The 20,872-nt window shown below is 38.0% G+C and overlaps 1 protein-coding gene across 36 annotated transcripts in view; it reads right to left on the bottom strand.

The window, feature by feature from the left end:
• The window catches only part of LOC135076983 (modifier of mdg4-like), a 351,682-nt gene that overhangs the window by 236,626 nt on the left and 94,184 nt on the right, over positions 1 to 20,872 (bottom strand). The window contains exon 5 of one of the 36 annotated variants that reach the window (XM_063971534.1): positions 12,006 to 13,765. The exons of the other annotated variants lie outside the window; for them this stretch is intronic. Within the exon in view, the coding sequence (XP_063827604.1) occupies positions 13,449 to 13,765 (317 nt within the window). The 3' untranslated portion in view covers positions 12,006 to 13,448. Of the gene's footprint in view, positions 1 to 12,005; positions 13,766 to 20,872 lie in introns of those variants that run through there. 36 annotated transcript variants of the gene reach the window in all.

The following is a 20,872-nucleotide window of genomic DNA, read 5'->3' as shown; positions in this document are numbered from 1 at the left end:
TTAAAAAAAAAACTCTTTTTAGTAAATTAATACAAAGAAGTATAAGTCTTATCAATGTAATACATGACAAATAAGTAGGTTGTCTAAAAACATTGCATATATCCTTGCATTTCCAAACGCTATCTTTCAATCATGGCTGTGCATATTATTTGCGGTAACTATAGTTTCATTCACAGTGTAAATAAATGCTTTGCAACCCGTTGCTATTTTAGTGCACACCCATCTGACCCTCGGCCCTCTGTACCGAGCCCTCTTGTTGAACCGGAACTTGCCGCATTGCAGAACCGGGTTCCCGAATCGTGACGTAGTGAAAATAATTTCGTTATCTGCAATAAATTACCAATGGACAGTTTAAACTAGAAATTATAAAGCATCTACAAACCCCCGACTACCTACTTAAAGTTATAAACAAACACATTTTTTATGACAAACAAACAACTATAAATGTCGTGACAATATTATAATATATGACAAAATACAATGATGTGTAAAGAAGCTTAAATATAAAATACACAGCTAAGACTGAGACCATATACCTATCCGGTGAAAGAAAACCGAAAAGACTGATAGTAACCAGAAACAGTGTTTTAAGTCAAGATTATTAGACACACTACAAACTCTACATAGATATTCTTGTAGAAAAAGAGAAGCAAATAATAAAGGCTTTTCCAATAAGGGGTATTATAAATCATTGATCAGTATTCTTACAAAACCACGACTTATAAGGACTCGTTCCGTTTTTTGCAGGAACTGTTTTTCTTTTTCAAGATTCCGTTTAATAGTTTACGTATGTTAATATTAACATTCACACGAACATCCCATTTGCAGGGTCCCGCAAAAAACCGATCCATTCAAACTTCAAACACGCTGGTGTGTTCAACGATAATCTAGTTTTGCGGGATCCATTACAGGGTCCAGCGAATCTGGATTGCAGTAGGAAAGGGCCCTTAGGGTTCATGGTTATGACAACCGGCTATCTTTATAATAGTTTCTTCAAAGGTGATGATCCTCGCACGGCACCCCTTGCTCGCCACCCTGTTGCACTGCCATCTTATTTTAGGCCCTGGAGCATTCTTCTGTATTCTGCAAAAGGACATTGTCAGAAACCGCCTAAAAAACCGCCCAAAAACATTAACCCATCATAATTATTTTCTATTTTTTTTAATACATTAAGCACCCTTTCATTCTAATGGACACTTAAGCATTGAAAAATTAAATAAATAAGTCTTTTAACGTTTATTCTATAATACTATTACAACTTCCGGACGTTTTGGTGCGTGGCATGGTCTAAAACCTATCAAGTTCCATAATTTTTGCCGATAAAATCTGTACGAGGCATTACCGTACTTTATTGCTGGGAGTCCATGTATAGTGATGTTCCTGCGGCCATCATAGACAATAAAATATCGATTTTGAAAATAAAATAAATCGATTAAACTGCTTTGAAGACTAGATTTGCGTTAAAAGCTAAAAAGATATTGACAGTTTGACACTATTACAAGAAGATATCTAAAGTATCCAACTGGTCGAAGGTCGTAAATAAAATAAAAATAATTAGGACCATAAACTGATATTCATGGTATCATAACTGTAAAAGTGTCAGAATCCGATGTTGAATCCAATGCCAGTTGAAGTGTGAGAAACATACCTATATATTTTTTTTATGTGACAGGAGGCAAATGAGCAGACGGATCACCTGATATCAACCTAGTATAGTTGCCAGTCTCTCATAATCTATGCCAATGAGGGTTTTCGCGATTGAAAAATCCGCCAGATGGCAATACGTAGACGTGAGGTCCAAATGCTGCATGATTGGTTATTTTTGACATGACATTGACAGATATCCACCAATCATGCAGCATTTGGACCTCGCGTCTACGTATTGCCATCTCGCGGATTTTTCAATCGCGAAAACCCTCATTCATAGCACATGTATAATAATAGACCAAATGAACTTTTATAGATTGTGAAAGAGAAGATAAAGATTTTATTATTTTATTAAAATCTTGCCACGAGGTAGTTTTTCAGTAGAAACCAGGATTGGATAATCGCTACAGGCAAGTATCAGAACATTTTATAAATATTTTTAATCGATTATATCCATGTGAATCGTTTTAATAAATTGTCATTTTACTTTTTCAATTAAAACTTTTTCAATCCCTAGTCTTGTCAAACTGTCATAATGTCAACAAATTATAAATGTCACGTCAGTTGACTCAATTTCAGTCTTCTGTGCGTTTATTGTATTTTTATTTTAATGAAATAGTGCTAAAGGGTTAGTACTAAAACTGAAAGCCTTTTTTCAGAAAGAAAACCAATGTGGTGCCCTTATTATTCATGCTGTTTGAAAGTTACAAGTCAGTGATACAGAGTTGCCGACATTATAACTCCGTAGTGATACCATACCAAAGAAGAAGTTTTCCTAAACACTTGTGTTGTTTTTATATGTGATCGAATAAAAAGGATTAATTCTACTGCTCAAATGGAATAACTTATCCCAAGAGACCGAATATAAAAAAACCTCTCCATAGAAATTATCACCATCACGAGGATGTGAATTTTTTTGAGAATTTGATATTGGTCCTGTAAGAAAAGTAGTTGTATTTCAGTAGTAGAATCAACCCTTCTTGTTTCATCAGCAAGAGTAACTATAAAAACGCCCTGTAGGTAGGTATTATTAAGCTGAAGAGTTTGTTTAGTGTCAAAGACTGTCACACAGTGTAACTTAAATTGGCATATTATGATAATGAACATAAAAACTTAAATAAATATTTATGTTAATATTTTTTCTATTTATTTATTTTCCCAAAGCTTCACAGTGACAGCTGAAACAGCAATACTGTTAACAAAACAGTAAAACTAAACTTGGAACAAACTGTTACAAATATGAGGGGTTTAATATTTTACAAATTAAAATAAAACCGCATGTTGCTTTACTTTCTCGTATAGGTAATAAATGTAATTAATGGCTAGATTATTAATGTTACTTTGTTACCCTCAATAGTGAGGAAATCTTATAAAATGGTAACCCTGATTTTTATTGTCATTCAAGTGCTCTTTCTTCGCATAGGCTTCTGTGATTTGGCCAAGGGCCACACACATTGCGATAACATTATGCGACATTGATTTGACAGCAGCGGAGTGAAGTCTTGCGACTATGCAAAATGATACCCTGTAATCGTAGCGCATACAGACATAGACGGGGCGGGGCACATAGCTCGTAGAGCTGATGGCCGCTGGGGCAGGAAAGTTCTTGAGTGGCGACCACGAGCCGAAAGACGTAGCGTGGGCAGGCCTCCCACTAGGTGGACCGACGATCTGGTGAAGGTCGCGGGAGGTGCCTGTATGCGAGCGGTGCAGGATCGGTCTTCGTGGAAATCCTTGGGGGAGGCCTTTGTCCAGCAGTGGACGTCTTTTCGGCTGAAACGAACGAACGAACGATACGTATTACCACTATTTACCAGACATTACTATTTATTGCATACTCGCCGGATTACACGTATGAGCACGCGCGTAACAGCTTCGGCCTTGCATTATTATAAGATCTTGTTCCGCCCTTTTACGAACTTCCTCCGTGAGGATATCCCCGCCGAATTCTATGATGAACCTATCAAAAGTCATATTCTGCAATGTCAACCCACCACAAGGTGGACCGACGACCTGATAAAGGTAGCGGGAAGGCGCTGGATGCAGGCCGCTACCAACCGTGCGATGTGGAAGTCATTGGGGGAGGCCTATGTTCAGTAGTGGACGTCCTGTGGCTGAAATGATGATGATGATGAAGAAATGAATGAAAATGACAAATCTTCGAACGTGTATAATACCGTGCCAAAGTAATCATATAATTTTGGCACCTTAATAACTATTGCCGTTTTTGTTGTAAAGATCATGCAGCGCTACTTGCGGATATTATTGGAAAGAAAACTATGTGGGCTCTAGATCTGAAGCCGCTTTAACGAACACGAAGTGCTCATACAATGCGGCGTATTTTCTTCCAGTCTTTAGTCAGGACTTTAGTCGAATTAAAACCCCGGTTGAACGTGATATAGCCGCACTAGAATACGATGCTTTTTTGCATAATCGCAAGACTTCGTTCCGGTGTCGACCGAATGTTATCATGATGTATGTGGCCCAGGGGTTACCGTAGCCGCTAAGGTTTGAAACTTCTTGCTTAAAATATTGTAGTCTTTGGCATAGACTACGATGGTAGTCATGGAGATAGGAGTTTGTTATCTCGTGTCAGATGTAAATGGTGAAAAGAAAACTCATGATTCGTGGTATTTTTATGTAATATGTAGGTATTTTATAAAAGTGGAACCCCGAGTGATCTCCAAAACCCATTCTATTATTATATACGATTCGGCTTCGATATCTATAATACAATAGGAGTTTATTTCATGTGTCAGATGACAAGGGTGGAAACAACCTACGATTCATGTTGTTTATTTACGTGCAATATGTGGGCATATTGTAAAAGTGGAATGCCGAGTTGTATTTCTAAAACTTGTTCTATTATTTTATACTATTTGGCTGCGACTCGGCGTGACGACAATACAAAACATTTTTCGCGAATCGGTGTTCATACATTCACACAATACATTAGACGCCATGTTGTCATAAACGACATATTATAAAATCGCTGTGATTTAATATTCTTAATCATTAATTTTATGGCAAGTGTCCATCAGGAATCATTGTTCTTACACACAGAATCGTATTATTTCGCTTTCGGGTAGTAATATGTCAAAATTGTTGGTTCTTTAGGCGAACAATGTATGGAGAACGAACATTGTCCTTTGTATGGGCCATATCGAAGCAGTGGATTCCCAAACATCGATGTTGTAAATTCAATTTCGACTTCTGCAATTGATTAACATCAACAATTTTACTTATCACTTCTACAATTTATTCTAATTACGCATAAAATATAGGAACTAGGAACTAGGCATTGATTTAACAGCTTCAATTTACTTTTTATAAATACCAGATCTTTATGATAAAAATAAAACAACAATTAAAGAACAGAATAAAAATAACCTTGTTTATTATTATTGTGGATCAAAAAATTAAGAAGTTTCGTCTTTGTTTCCACGTTCTTGGTGTTGCCTAAACACACAATATCCGTTCAGCCAATTTTTTCCTTTGTTTTCTACTGAATTTCGATGCCTGTTATACTTAGTCCACTTTAGTGTGAATTGTCGTCTAAAACTTGCCAATTCTTTCTTTAACTTCGGCAGCAAATCATCAGGACAATTAGTTTCACGAGCGACAAAATTGATCAGTGCTTGAAATTTGCTGTTCATAAATTTCAATTTGCTTGTGAATATTATCTCACACATCTTCTTTCGAGTAATGGCACACCATTGGTGTCGGTACTTGTACATATTTTCACCTTTAATAAAACAAATACCTAAATAGATTGATTTTCAATTCAATCCTGAAGGTTTCCATAACGCATAGAGGCGCGCCGCGGGAGCTGTCCAAGGATATTTATTTATTATTATTCATTTATAGCTACATTCAATACTTCATTTGAAAGGAGTTTGCGGGTTTAGGAAAAAAAATCCATATAATTTTAGTAGGTACATGTTGTGTAATAAATATAAGAAAAAACTAAAAATGCGATACAAATAATACTTTTTTGGCTCTATTTGTTAATGTAGATTGTATTGTTAATGGTTATATTATTTCATTATTTGTGACTATGGCCATGATTTATACTGATGATCTTATCAAATAGCGTAGTGACGTATGCCTTGCACCCAGAAGCGATCCTGGTGCACACCCATCTGACCTTAGGCCCCTTGTATTGAGAGTGCCGATTATACCTGTGCATGCCCATTTGTAGGACAGGCTTCCCGAATTTGGATGTCGTGAAATAAGGCAAATTTTCTGGAAATAAACATGTAAAATAGTATAATCGGCGATTACAAGGACTAGATATAATAGATAACTCTTGACAATAATTGCTTTGTTTTTTAAATTAGTTAGATAGCTAAAAAATAGACATTATTTATTAGTATAGTCATAGTCTACTGAAATTACTAAAGTCAATAAGGGGCATCATGACACACAGGAATAAACTAGGTACAAATAAAATGTAGAATATTTTAATTTTAGATCGATAAATACATACAAATAACATCCACTAGGTACTGAACATAAGCGCCAATGATTTCCTGACTTAGGCGGTTGGTAGCTGTCTTCATCCATCGCCTTCCTGCTATCTTAATAAGAGTGATCAATAGCTTTAGCAGTGATTGTGTGGATTACAGATCTGAATAATCTTGTTATCGAAAGTGAGGACTGTGGCCTTGCAGCCTGTCGAGGTCCTGGTGCAGACCCAGCGCACACGAGCGGAGTTACACTTGTGGTAGCGGTTGAACCTCCGACCGCCGATCAGGAGGACCGGCTTGCCATACCTTGACGTGGTGAATACTATTTCATCTGGAAAATAATAAAATAAACGTTAGATGCACTTTATTGTACACCGCACAAAAGAGAAACGTAAAAGAATGCCGTTTCTTTTCGAAAGCGATCGCTTTTTGACAACCCAGGGAAACGCTAAAAGATAAGGAGACATATAAAGTGCCCCATAAGGGCTACCTTTTTTTTATATATTTGACGTTCATAAGTGCCACTTGTGGTCTAAACTGAATAAATATTTTTGATTTTTTTTTAACGACAGTTTGTATTTATTTACGAAATCTAATTGCGGCACAAAAAAAGTCATCCCTAAAGTTTAAATTAAAGGTAAATTAAATTATTGCAAATAAAATGATACATAAATCGAATGCACAAGCAAAAAGAAACAGGCCACAACAGACATAAAAGTACAGCGGGGAATTGCATTCACATATAACATCAACTGAAGTTTATATACTCAACATCAAATAAACCGCACCTTCCGCGACGCGAACTTAAAAGATTTTCTTCTGACACAATCATTGTGCCCCAACAATATTGGTGTTATTTGAAAGCCCAACAAATATCCTTAAAGAAAAACACATTTAATTTCTTAATAAGTGATTAATATATACCATAAATGTGACTTGAAAAAAGTCTTCACTTTGGGCTCACCTCTGGGATCAATTAGACCAAATTTTATGGTTATAAAACCAAATAATGATCACACGTGTCCTCTTTAACAGATGGATAGCGATTAATCCTAACTTAACAGTTTTATAGCCATAAAAGTTGGCTCAAGCGTAACTACCTATTTTTCGAAGAAGTGACTCTGGATCCTTCTAAAGACACATTTTTGGGGTAAAAACCTTTCCTTTAATGAAATGAAGTTTAGAACTAGGCTTTTTAATGGTGCCAATATTGGTGGGAAGTGGGGATGCATACGTTTGAAAGTGCTTGTCGCGGGAGGTGCGATTTATTTGATGTCGAGTGTATGTTATCCAATGAATAAAACGCCCGAAGTTACATACTTTAAAGCTTTATTTTCTTCGTCTTGCTTTAACTCTTGTTATAAGACTTAACCAGTTTTATGGAGAAACAATTTAATCTGGTCTTTCTGTCGCAACAACTAGTTCATGAAATTCAAATCTTGCTAACTTTGTTCTCCATAAAAATCTCTTTTAGTTGCCTAGTAGTCCGATGCCCATCTTATTCTTCATTCGTGATTATGATTGCCTTTTACATTGATGACGTTATTATGCACGGTGATGACGGTCACTTTACAGCCATTGCTGGTTCTGGTGCAGACCCATCGAGTCCTGTCCCGCCAGCGGCCCTGCCGGTGGTACCTGTTGTAGCTGTGGCCGTCGAACATTAGCTTGGGCTTGCCATATCTTGACGTAGTAAATACGATACCTATAATGGAAAAATTAGGGTACATTTTTGCATAGTCTGTAAGAAGCTATGTGTCATCACATTGCGCATTACGTCTCAGATTGTTGTCAGAGGCACTAGTCATTTGTAATAGAAACTCAATGGTTTTTCTGGTTTTGATTATTTTAATTGCAATGTCCGAATTGGCTTCCAAAAATGCTAAGAATACTATAGAATTGAAGGAGATTCTACTAATTGACATCGCCGTGCGAACCCAGGCCGGTTCGTCGTCAGACCGTGTAGAATACAGCTCGTCAACACATGCACTTCCAGTACCGGACCGGATAGAAACCCTTGGACTTCATATCTGGTCATATTGTAACACGACCTCAATGATTATGCGGCTTCTGCTTGACTATCACGTTGTCAACGGTCACCAGGGTGGCAGAGCAGCCGGAGTGGACTTTCACACAGATCCAGCGGGCTCGGGGACCCTGGCTCCCGCTCCACATGTTGAACCGGTACCGTCCTATTTGGATCACAGGACGCCCGGTGCGGGACTCTAAGAATATCGCGTCTGAAATACATGTAAGAGTACGTAAAGGTGTAAATTAAGGTGGACCGAATAAAGGCGGACGGAGAACTTCATAAAGGTAGCTGGAAGGCGCTAGATGCAGGCCGCCACCAACCGGCCAATATCGAATTCTTTGGGGGAGATCTATGTTCAGCAGTAACATAGGTCTGGCTGAAATGATAATGATGATGACGATGAACGCCAAATATAGATATTGTTGTAAGTGATAAAGTTAGCTGCACATGAAAGATTCCCAATAGCTCCAATATTCATAAGTATTTTATAGTTTGACGTGCTGTCCAAATAAAATTACCTTTGTTATGGAGTGGACTGTGTGGAAGTCGAGGAATGTACCAATGAAAACCAAGAGCGTTGATCTGTAGAATCGTATAATAGCATAGAAAAGTAACAACAAAGTAAATAAGGACGTTGCAGTTACATACACCTAAATATTTTTATTAAAAAATATATCAACAACATTCAACTGTATTATTACTTAACTTTGTATGTCTTTGATTAATTAACATTTAAAAAACCTAAACCTAACGTAAATCATTTACTGTTGTATGATTTTGGCGATATGAAACTTACGAATGTTCAGACCTCAATTACAGATTTTTTTAATTTCATATTAAATATTAGTAAGTAAATATTACGCAAGAACAGTAGCCACTGCATCTCAGATTTCGAACAAAATTATCAACCATTTTATCAACCTCTAACAGAAAATCAACTAATCTCAACATTAAAAAGATCTAGCCCGGGAGCCGACAACGAATATAAATAAACGCTTTATCTAGCATTTTTATAAAATGTCTGTAAGAATAGGTCAAAGTTCAGTCATGGCTATGTTCGTTTTCGTATTTAACAATGACGTCATCGACGGTGATGAGCTTGGCTCGGCACTGCTTGTACCGCTCCTTCACGCAATACCAGCGCGCCCGCGGGCCTTTAGGGCAGTCCTTTCTATTATACCGGTGATGACCTATCTGAATTACCGGTTTTCCGCACCGAGACACGGAAAATATGGGACCTGGAAAAACGAAACACCATTCTTGGATCTAGGCGAGGAATAAAAATAATAACGTATTTAGAGTAGAGTTAGCAGAGTCACAATGATTAAAATTACAAAACTCATGCAAATTTTCAAATTTTTTATAATAGTTTTTACTATCAATGCACAAAATTGTTCAAACATTCTTCGAATGTATCTTCGCGCGGCTTTTGTCTTGTTTTTTGTCGCATGACCATCTAGCTCGTGGACATTTGCAAGACGTCTTTTTAATAAAAAGTACTTAGTATTTGCCGATTTGAATCATCTGCAAAATATTAAAGCGAAATGGACCTAAAAATACCTACACAATTTTCGAATTAAAATGTATGATTTAATAACATAGTGCTCCTGTATAAGTATTTTTATAACATACGAGTTTGGATTTTAATTTTAACTTTTATTTATCGTACTAATATGTTTTTAATTTTTTGGAATGTCATGTTTGTAACCAATTAATTTTATTTAAAAACGCATTTGTGCCACGAACAATTGAACAACGACCGAGTTTTAATAGTGATTTAGTGATTATGTTCGTTTTCGTATTTAATGATGACGTCATCGATAGTGATAAGCTTGGCTCGGCACTGGTTGGAGCGCTCCTTAACGCAATGCCAGCGAGCCCGCGGGCCTTTAGGGCGGTCCTTTTTATTATACCGGTACCGACCGATTTCAATCACTGGTTTTCCGCACCGTGACACGCCGTAAATAACGGTATCTGGAAAAAGCAAGCATCATAAAAGTTTGATCTAAGCAAAGCATAAAAATAAAAGATGATTGATTGATTGACATTTTGAGATGCAAAGGTTGAAATTAGAAAACTCACGAAAACGTTTAAATTTTAATGGTTATGAACATTATTAATAGAGATAATTGTATCATTTATCGTGAGTATCTTCGCGGAGCAATTGCGATGAGTTCTGGTGCACACCCACCTCGCCCGTGGACCCTTGCAATCACTCTTTTTATTAAACCGGTATTTGCCGATTTCGATCACCGGTTTTCCAAACCGGGAAGTAGTGAATCTGGGCTCTGCGGAATATAGACAGTTCTTAAAATATTCCTGATACGTATCAAAGCGAGATTGGTATAGAAATTGATATGTATTTACATTAGGTACCTACTTTTTTTCAACATATGACACAGTCCTAAATTATGACGTCATTTCATTTCTATTAAAACTGTCAACAGGTAGAGATAAACGAAATTGTATTTTATTTTTTTATTTGACAATTTATACCGGTCCTCAGTTACGAAAGGCCTGTGAGAGTAAAAACATAACATACATACAATAGGTATGTAATTGCAAAATAAATTTACTAACTACGACTACTGTTCACCGTGATGATCCGAGCCTTGCAGCGATACTGGGGTTCCCGCACAGCCATCGGGCCCGAGAGCCTTTATTGCACTTGTGGGCAAAAAAGTAATCCGATCGTAATCACTGGTTTCCCGAAGGAAATACAGAGATATTTCTTTGATCACGGATCGAAAAAAAGGATGTATAATTTAAAACTGCTGCCATTGAAAAGATAATGATGGTTTGTATTATTTCATACCATAAATAAATACTACAAAATAGATAATAATCAACAAATGTATTACTTTACATATAAAAATTCAATAAAGCTTTACGATTACCACTCGACAATAAAACTAGCATGTCAAGTTCGACAATCAGCCCGATAAGAAAGATCATGAAGTACATTTGAACGATTTAACGAATTGCTCTACCCGACGTAAGTACGTCTAATAAGTGTAGATTGCTCCAGTTTTCCAGAAGTTTTCCAACGTACCTAAGCGCAGATGTTTAGTAGTGTAGCGTACCCTGTATCAAAATAGGTACTGTGATAGTGAGTAAATCCATCTTAAGTGGCCAAAAAAGGCACAGTGGTCACAAAAGGGTTGCCGTCTCTAAAATTTGGCAACTAGGACAAGACGCGGTAAAATTCGGGATTTTAGAGCTCAGAACCCGAACATGTCAACATGTTTTTTTTTTAAACTTGGTAGCATCGCCCGGCATCGGCCTAAGACCACTAATATTTTAAACCCGGACTATAAATGAAACCCCGGTCGGACGCACCCAAGACGCCCTCTAAACTAGGACAAATCCGGGAAAACCTGGACGGATGGCAACGCTAGTCACAAACAGTGTCTCTATCCGCTATCCTATCATTGATATGATCGGTCGGCGGTAGCTTAGCCCCTTGATGTATAAAAGCCGAAGGTTAGTGGTTATGTACGCGGTCATACTTGACGATGGTCTCGCCTATGGTGATGATCTTCGACCGGCAGCCGCCGTGGTCCTTGGTGCAGATCCATCTGGTCTTGGACCCCTTGCTGCCGCTCCACTTGCTGAACCGATACGGACCTATCTGAATCAATGGGTTCCCACGGGTGGACACCGTGTATACTGCATCTGAAATTGTCACGTAGTTCGATAAATTGTTGACAAAGAAATTATTTATTTTTGATTCCTTTCTTGCTTGAAGTACTTATTTCCACATACTTACCTAAGTGTTGATTTTATTTTCAGGAATCATATTCCGTTTATAAATAACATTATCACAATCAGTTATTAATTTTAAGTGAAACAAACGATCTAATTCAGATTTTATTTTATTATGAAAGCAACACAATTCTGCAGGTATAACTAAACGGTAAAGATAAAAAAAGAATTAAGTTTAGAACAAATTCATTGACATTATCAAATATAAAAATATCCAATCACTTTCGTAACCTTTTGAATACAGGGTCGATTACAAATCGAATCATAATTCAAGTCAAGAAAGAAATAAACCAAGCACTCAAATCTCTATTTTAGTTAAAATCTTTAAATAGACATCAATTTTAGATAAGGTAATATTCCTACAAACACAATTTCGTAATCTAACTAATCCTTAAAAGAATACTAATTAAACCTGTTAACCCACAAGATCTGAGGTGGAATTGTGGACAGAATAATCGTACATTATGAACTGTCAAATGATTACGATTGCTTTACACAATTCCACCTCTGTTAATTAAAAAAAAATACATGACACTTGAACAAGTTTGCAGCAATTGCAGTTCATCACTGAATCGTAATATTTTCACAAACTTTTTCACTAAAGAGAATCACTGGGCGTTGTAATAGCATGCTGAACCGCTTAAATCAAAAATCAACTTTAAAAAAAGATCTAAATTAATGTTAAATCTAAAGAATACAACGTAACATTATTGGATAATAAATTCTTATGGGAAAGACGAATGCACAAATTGAATTTGTACATTCGCTTTCCATAAAATATCAGGTTTGAACGGAAAAATTGGCATCATTATCTAATGCTGTCTACACATCAAACCCGCCGACCCACCGACATTGATATGTTACCAAAACTCATAGAAAGTAAAAGTCGTCGACTTGATTCTTTTGAAATAAAGCCGCCGACACCAAACCCCCGGACTGGACGTCGGGCTTGGTGTGTAGAGTCCTTAAGCTGGCTGTCCGGAATTATTGAACACTGGTAACATTGTCACTAACGACAACGTGACTAATTTGTAATAATATTGAATCAAATGTAACTGATATTTAAAAGAGATTTAAGTTTTTGCAATTGAGTGACTAAGGCCCGTTTTCACCATCAATCCCCAATTTTTAAGTGACCCCTATGGAAACAAATTTCCTGTTATGTGTAACTATAGGAGTCACTTAAAAATTAGGGATTGATGGTGAAAACGGGCATAATCCCAACTAATATTATAAATGCGAAAGTAACTCTGTCTGTCTGTCTGTCTGTTACGCTTTCCCGCTTAAACTTCGCAACCGATTTCGATGAAATTTGGCAGGGACATAGTTTGAGTCCCGGGAATGGACATAGGATAGTTTTTATCCCGGTTTTTGAAACAGGGACGCGCGCGATAAAGTTTTTCTGTGACAGACAAAATTCCACGCGGGCGAAGCCGCGGGCAGAAAGCTAGTTCAATATAATTATTAAAATTAACCTACTCAAGCTTCAATAATCTGAAGAAAGGCTTAACACACTAACAATATTTTTTTATAAACTAATGGTTATGAGAATCGGACAAGTTGACAATCTCGTCATCCATGGTGATGATCTTGGCGCGGCAGCCATAGCAGGTCTTGACGCACACCCATCGAGCGCGGCGACCTTTACTCCCGGACCACTTGTTGAACCGGTAGTTCCCGATCTGGATCACCGGTTTGCCATAACGGGACGTCGTAAACACCGCCTCTAAGACCTCAGTTTCATTGTCCTCAGTTTCATTGTCCTCAGTTTCATTGTCCTCAGTTTCATTTTCTCCAGTTTCATATTCTATAGTACAATTTTCTCCAATTTCATTTTCTCTCATTTCATTTGCTGAAAACAATAATGGAATTTAACAATAACTCTGACAAAGAAAACGTAGGGACATGTAAGAATTATGCAAAATTATGAGTGGACCACTGAACGTCTATTAGTGATGTTAGTGATGAAGAAATGCCAATGGTAGTGCTTACATAATAATATAAACATGTAAATAACAAAACAACAACACAGTACACAAATGCAATTTATTAAAACATCGAAATTAAAACACACAAACATCAAGAGTATATTCGTTTATATTAAAAAAACTTCCGAAAGTACATAGCTTTTAAAAACAATAATTATTATAATTACTGATGTAAAGGTAATACTGAAATTTTAAGTACATACATTTAATTAATATATAGCACGATATTTTTTTATATAATATGTATTTACTTCTGTAAGTAATTCAAGTTTGTTTGTATATTGTTGATACTATTTCAATAGAAAATTATAATAACAGCATAAATAGCTGAATAACACAAATAACACAACACACGACACACAACGTTAATATAATATAGGAAAGAGAGCTGAATGAATTGATCTACTAAAAAGACATAATACAATTAAAAGATAAATATCTTAGTTTTTTAAAATACTAACTTTATTTTTAAGCCAATACTAGCGGCAGTGACGTTTTAGCTACCTATTTTAACACAATATCTATGCTGTAAATGCTGCACCACGCTTACGCAAAAAGGCTGTATTAGGTCTTATCACCACAACAAGGAAGCTCTTGGCCTACATCTCATCGGATGAAGAGTGACGATCAGTAGGTGGAAGTGATCTTGACTTAGGCAGAACCGAATCTCTTGGCCAGCCCTCATCTGATAAAGAGTAATGATCAGGCAAGTGGAAGCGAGCTTGACACGGAATTCTGAACCATAGAGGAACTAGTGTGTATGATAGTTCTTGGCTTTGACGATGACGTTGTCAATAGTGGTGATAGTAGCGCGGCAGCCGCGCTGGTTCTTCACGCAAGTCCACCGCACCTGCGGCCCGTTGCTGCCACTCCACCTGTTGAAGCGGTACTCGCCCACTATCATCACGGGATTGCCGAAGCGAGTCGTCGAGAACCGCACCTCTGAAAGCAATACAATTTCTGCTGCAGTACTACAACTAAAATCATGTTTAGTCAAAACAAAATGCCATCGATGTAGCTTACTTACATCTACAGCTACGAGTACTAGTGTAAAATCTCCATTATTACTTTGACAGTATTTATTTTCATTTCTTAAGCTCCCATTATAAATAAACATATTCCCATAAAAAGAAACAACTAAGCCTATAAAGACCAAAACTATGTAAAGCCAAATATGTACAAACATTTTCTATATACAGCCATCTAACCTGATTGTTGTCCGATAATTCTGTGCTTAAGACAGCATATTAACTAGACGTAAAAGTTGTGCCGTTTTTATACATGCCACACGTGTTAGGTTTCATTAAAATTATCTATTTCCGAACGAATATTTATATTTTTATTACTGGCAACACCGTGCTAAATTTTAAAAACTACGGTCGATGGAATAAAGCCTTGTTTTCACTAGTGCGCACAAAGTGCCCCCTAGTGGAAACAAGGCTAAAACTTAAATATTTTTATTGGCAACACCGGCTGCTAAATTGAGGAGGGATAAAAACATGGTGAATCGAATCACTTTTGCTGGAGCCGTTGTCGTGGACAGACGTGCCTGGAACCTGTAACGAGTATCTGAAGAAAATAGAAGTCTACTTGGAAAATAATGTGAGTTTTATTACATTTCAGAAGTGGCATGTACCCACTTACAGTATTTTTTATTTATTTCTTATTTTTGCACTTTAATTACTTACGTAGGTAGCTGAAAACATTTCTTTTTGCATTTTATAACACTTTAAAACTAAATATTGGTATTTATTACAGTTTTAATTTTTAGAAAACTTGAAAGGTCATTCGAAGGTCATTTTTGTTAACTTGTATAATGAGACCTGTGCTCAGTATGGGGTCTACGGGGGCCAAAATTTTGTTATTTTTGCGCTAGGACGCACCGTTTTCGAGAAAACAGGATATCAAGTATTTAATAAAGGACAAATACATAGCTTACGTTTTCGAGTTTCAGAATAATGCCGCACGATGATGAATTACCACCGCTGCGCCGTTTGAAGACGCCTGAAAAACAAACAGCTGGTGGTAGCCGAGAATCGATGCGACGCAGTCGCAGCCATACTCGCCGAGGAAGCCGGGGCTACCGTAGCCGAAGCCACCGCAGCCGAAGCCGACTGAGAAGTACGGAACGTGACAGAAGTTTACTTAAGAAGGATGTAGACCTAGAACGTGAACGTCAACGCATACGGGACCTGGAGGACCAATTACGGAGAGAACGGAGCCAGCTGCACCGGATGGCATCGGAAAGGGAGAGCCGCGGCCGCAACTATCATCGTGAGCAGCAACGTCGGGGAGAACGAGAAAGTGAGGAGCGACGCGCACGCAGGGGTACCCGCCGGTCGCGCAGCTCGGAGTTTCGCCGGGCACGCATCGGAGAATTCATCGAGGATGGCGCCCCAGCTCAGAAGTCTAAAAGGTCAGAAAGCCCAACTTTTTCTGCTAGGGACGTGATTAATATGATAAATTCACTTAGTAACGTTAAGAATCAGTCTCAGCCGTCCACCCTACCCACTCAGATGCATAGTAACAATATACACTCTAAAAATATTCTGCCAGACTTTGACCCTTCTTCAAAGAGTCAACGCATAGATATTTGGCTTAAGAAGGTGAATGAGTGTGCTACGGTGTACGGCTGGGATGAAAAAACAGTAATTCATTTCGCGATGCAAAAACTCCAAGGATTGGCTAAAACGTGGTACGAAAGTTTAAATTCCATATTATTTAGTTGGACTGAGTGGCAACAAAAACTTTTGAATGCTTTTCCTTTCGAACAGAATTATGGCCAATCCTTGGAGGATATGCTGAAAAGAAAGAGTAGGTACAATGAACCCCTAGAAGTATATTTTTATGAAAAGTTGGCCCTGTTAAACCAGTGTGACATTGAAGGCAAGCGAGCGGTAGACTGTATTATACATGGGTTAACCGATAAAACTATGCGATCTAGTGCTAATGCATTACGTTGTACGCAACCCGAACAGTTACTTCAATTCTTAATGAGTAATAAAGAAAGCCAGCAACCGTTTGACCGCAATAACTTTAAAACTAGATCTAACGATTCGAGGAATAGCTCCCTTCTCCGCCCAATCAAGCCTAGTGGCAATAATACACAGTTATACTGCTTTAACTGCAAGGAAAATGGACACCCATACTTAAAATGTCCAAAACCACTAATTCAATGTACGAAATGTCGTAGAATAGGTCACAAGTCAGATAATTGTACAATTAGATCTGAACACGTTGGTACTAATGATAGTGTAGTTCCCGCACGCAAGACAATGAGCATTTCAATGTCAGGGACCAACTCAAAATTTATTAAGGAATGTAGGGTAAATGACATCCCATTTAAATCTTTTATTGACTTCGGCAGTGAAGTTACGTTACTTTCACAATCTATTGCAACAACTTTAGGGTTGTCGTGTGACAATACTTGTTCTACCCCGCTTAAGGGTTTTGGCAATAACATAATTCAGTCGTTAGGTAGTGTTGAAGTGAATGTCAACATTGATGGTGTGGATGCGCGTGTGAAATGTCACCTAGTTGATGATAAATTACTTGATTATCCGTTGCTGGTGGGACAATCTTATACTGAACAGCCGCATATTGTTGTATATAAGGACGCACAACAATTAAAGTTCACAAACGTAGTCACCGAGCTTCCATTCTCAAATACCGATATCATGGAAAATACCTCTATTACAGTTTACAGCATGACTAGTAGCAATATTTATGGTCCAGCTGCCGTTAGGGCATGTACAAACTCGATCACAAATGGAACCATCTTGTTAAATACTAGGATAGTGGGGAAACCCACCCAACAATTTAAGATCAATGGGGGTGTGTACGAAGTAAGAGGAGGAAAGCTCTATGTGTACATAACTCCTGTATCAAAGAGTTGTCAGTTTCGCGAAGGGGTTATATTCGGGAGGGGTATTAAAGTCAATGTGGTAAAACGCCTTACGCGTGTGACTAATGATGTCGCTCAAACACAAAACAATGTCATAGACATCGAGCAGGTTCATATAGGCAGTACAATTAGCGACGAACACAAACAAAAATTACTACAACTATTGAGGGAATATGAACATTGTTTTGCGTCATCTTTGAAAGAATTAGGGTGCACTAATATCACCGAAATGCACATAGAATTGAATAGTAAGCGGCCCGTAGTATATCGACCGTATAGATTGTCTCACAAGGAACGTGAACAGGTTAGGGAAATGATTGGAGAAATGTTAGAGGCAGGGATTGTACGAGAGTCAGTTTCGGAATATGCCAGTCCTATTATTCTGGTGCGAAAGAAAGATGGACGACAAAGGTTGTGTGTTGACTATAGGCAGCTAAACTCTATTACTGTGAAAGAACGGTACCCAATGCCAGTGATAGAAGACGAGATTGCGAGGCTGTCAGGACAGGCATATTTCGTATCTTTAGACATGTCTTCTGGCTATTATCAGGTGCCTTTATCAGATGACTCTAAACAGCTGACGTCGTTTGTCACCCCGGATGGGCAATACGAATTTAACCGTATGCCTTTCGGGCTGGCAAACGCGCCGGCGGTTTTTCAACGAATGATGAATAAAGTTTTAGGGTCAGCTAGATTTTCTGAAGCAACTGCTTATATTGACGACATTTTAATATACGGAAAAAGTGTGGATGAATGCTTGGAAAGACTGGAGAGAGTCCTACGATTAATAGAGGAAGCAGATCTGAAATTAAATTTGTCGAAGTGCGATTTCCTTAAAACCAAAATCAATTATTTAGGATATGAGATCAGTTCAGAGGGTATACGACCTGGTGATAAGAAAATTCAATCCGTAGTTGATTTTCCATGTCCCACTAATGTGCACGCGGTCCGCCAATTTTTAGGGCTAGTAAGCTACTTTAGGAAGTTTATTCGCAATTTTGCCGCACTAGCGCATCCCCTAAACAAATTGCTTAAAAAGGACGCAGAATGGGTATGGACTGAGGACCAACAGGCAGCGTTTCAGACTCTCAAGGATAGGTTAGTCCATAGGCCCATACTAGCTATCTTTGACCCAACTGCTGTGACAGAATTACACACTGACGCCAGCAGGGTTGGTATAGGTGGAATTCTGTTACAGAAGTCTAGTGATGGTGACAGTTTTCAGCCCGTGGCGTATTACAGCCGCCAAACGTCACCAGAGGAAAAGAACTTCCATGCTTTTGAGTTGGAAACGCTGGCTGTGGTGTGCTCCCTAAAGAAATTCAGAGTGTATCTGTTAGGGCAAAACTTCAAAATAGTTACGGACTGTAGCGCTTTGCGCTCAACATTTTCCAAGCGTGATCTGATTCCACGCATAGCCCGTTGGTGGCTCTTATTACAAGAATTTCAATGTAACATTGAATATAGGGCAGGCACCAAAATGGCTCATGTGGACGCGTTGTCTCGTAACCCCACTGAACACTCTTATGTGACAACAGAGACAGATCCATATCCAAGCGTCATGCAAATCACGGGTCAGGACTGGCTTCAAACTTTGCAACTAGGAGACTCTGAACTTAATCGAATTCGTAATATCATCGATTCTAACATGGATATAGATGGTCTAAAATATATAAAAGACAACTATCTGATTAGGGACAATAAACTATATAAGTGTGTAAATGGGGACAAAACAGATTTGCGCTGGGTGGTGCCCAAAGGGGCAAGGTGGCAAGTTTGTCGTATGAATCACGACGAAATTGGACATTTTGGTATCGAGAAGACTCTAGAACGAATTAAGAAAACATACTGGTTTCCCAAAATGTCCAAATTCGTCAAAAAGTACGTTCAGGCTTGTATAGAATGTGCGTATTCTAAAAAGGTTAGTACGAATGAGGGACAGTTGCATACTATACCTAAAGTAGAAGTTCCTTTCCATACTGTACATATAGACCACCTTGGACCCTTTGTGCGATCCAATAGAGGGAATTCATATCTCCTTGTTGTGGTCGACTCTTTTACAAAATTCATATTTATCAGGCCTGTCCGTAATACTAAGACTCAAACCGCAATCAGAGTACTCGAAGATATATTTTATACGTTTCGTAATCCAGACAGAATAATAAGTGATCGTGGAACGTGTTTTACTTCGCACGCCTTTAAGAAATTTTGTCTGGATAAGGGGATTCGACATGTTCTGAATGCGGTTGCGAGTCCGAGGTCTAACGGGCAAGTGGAACGGTGCAATCGCACTATTATTAGCTCTTTGACTGCCCAGAATCTTAACTTTGATGAGAAAGTCTGGGATGACAAAATAGGTAGAGTGCAATGGGGAATGAATAACACTCGTCAGAAAACTACAGGTAGGACGCCGGCAGAGATTATGTTTGGGCCAAGTATGAACTCTGAATTAGATCCTAGAATGAATGAGATTGTGCATGAGACTCGTGAAAATACGGATTTGACAACTATACGGGAATCGGTTAAAGATAGGATTGATGAGGAACAGGAAAAACAAAAAAAAGCTTATGATAAAAATCGACGTCCAGCTAGGATATATAAGGAGGGAGAACTTGTTAAAATTACTCGAACATGCTTCTCGAATGACGGAAAGAGCAAAAAACTGATGTCTCCTTATATTGGACCTTACCGAGTAGTAACTGTGTTAGGCAACGATCGATATCGGTTAGCTTCTATACCTGGTCTAAGCAGTACTAGGAACAAACGCCAGACTACCGTCGCTGCTGATAGAATGTTACCCTGGGTTCACGTAGCCGCTTTAGATGTAAATGAGGGCAATGAGGATAAGGATGCTGAAGATAATAGTTCTATAGCGAGTGACACTGAAAGTAATCATTAGTTTGTTTATTAATATATTGTATACTTATAGTACTTAATGTAAGTAATTGTTTTTATTGTACATGTAAATAATTATAAAAAGAAAGGGGAGATTTGAAATGAAATGAATGAAATGAATCATTTATTTACTTGTGATGAACTTAAATTTTTATTATTTTATTATAAACAA

This window comes from Ostrinia nubilalis, chromosome 12 (assembly GCF_963855985.1).
Source record: "Ostrinia nubilalis chromosome 12, ilOstNubi1.1, whole genome shotgun sequence".
Classification (NCBI taxonomy): Eukaryota; Metazoa; Arthropoda; class Insecta; order Lepidoptera; family Crambidae; genus Ostrinia; species Ostrinia nubilalis.
This window is presented reverse-complemented; position numbering and strand designations above follow the sequence as displayed.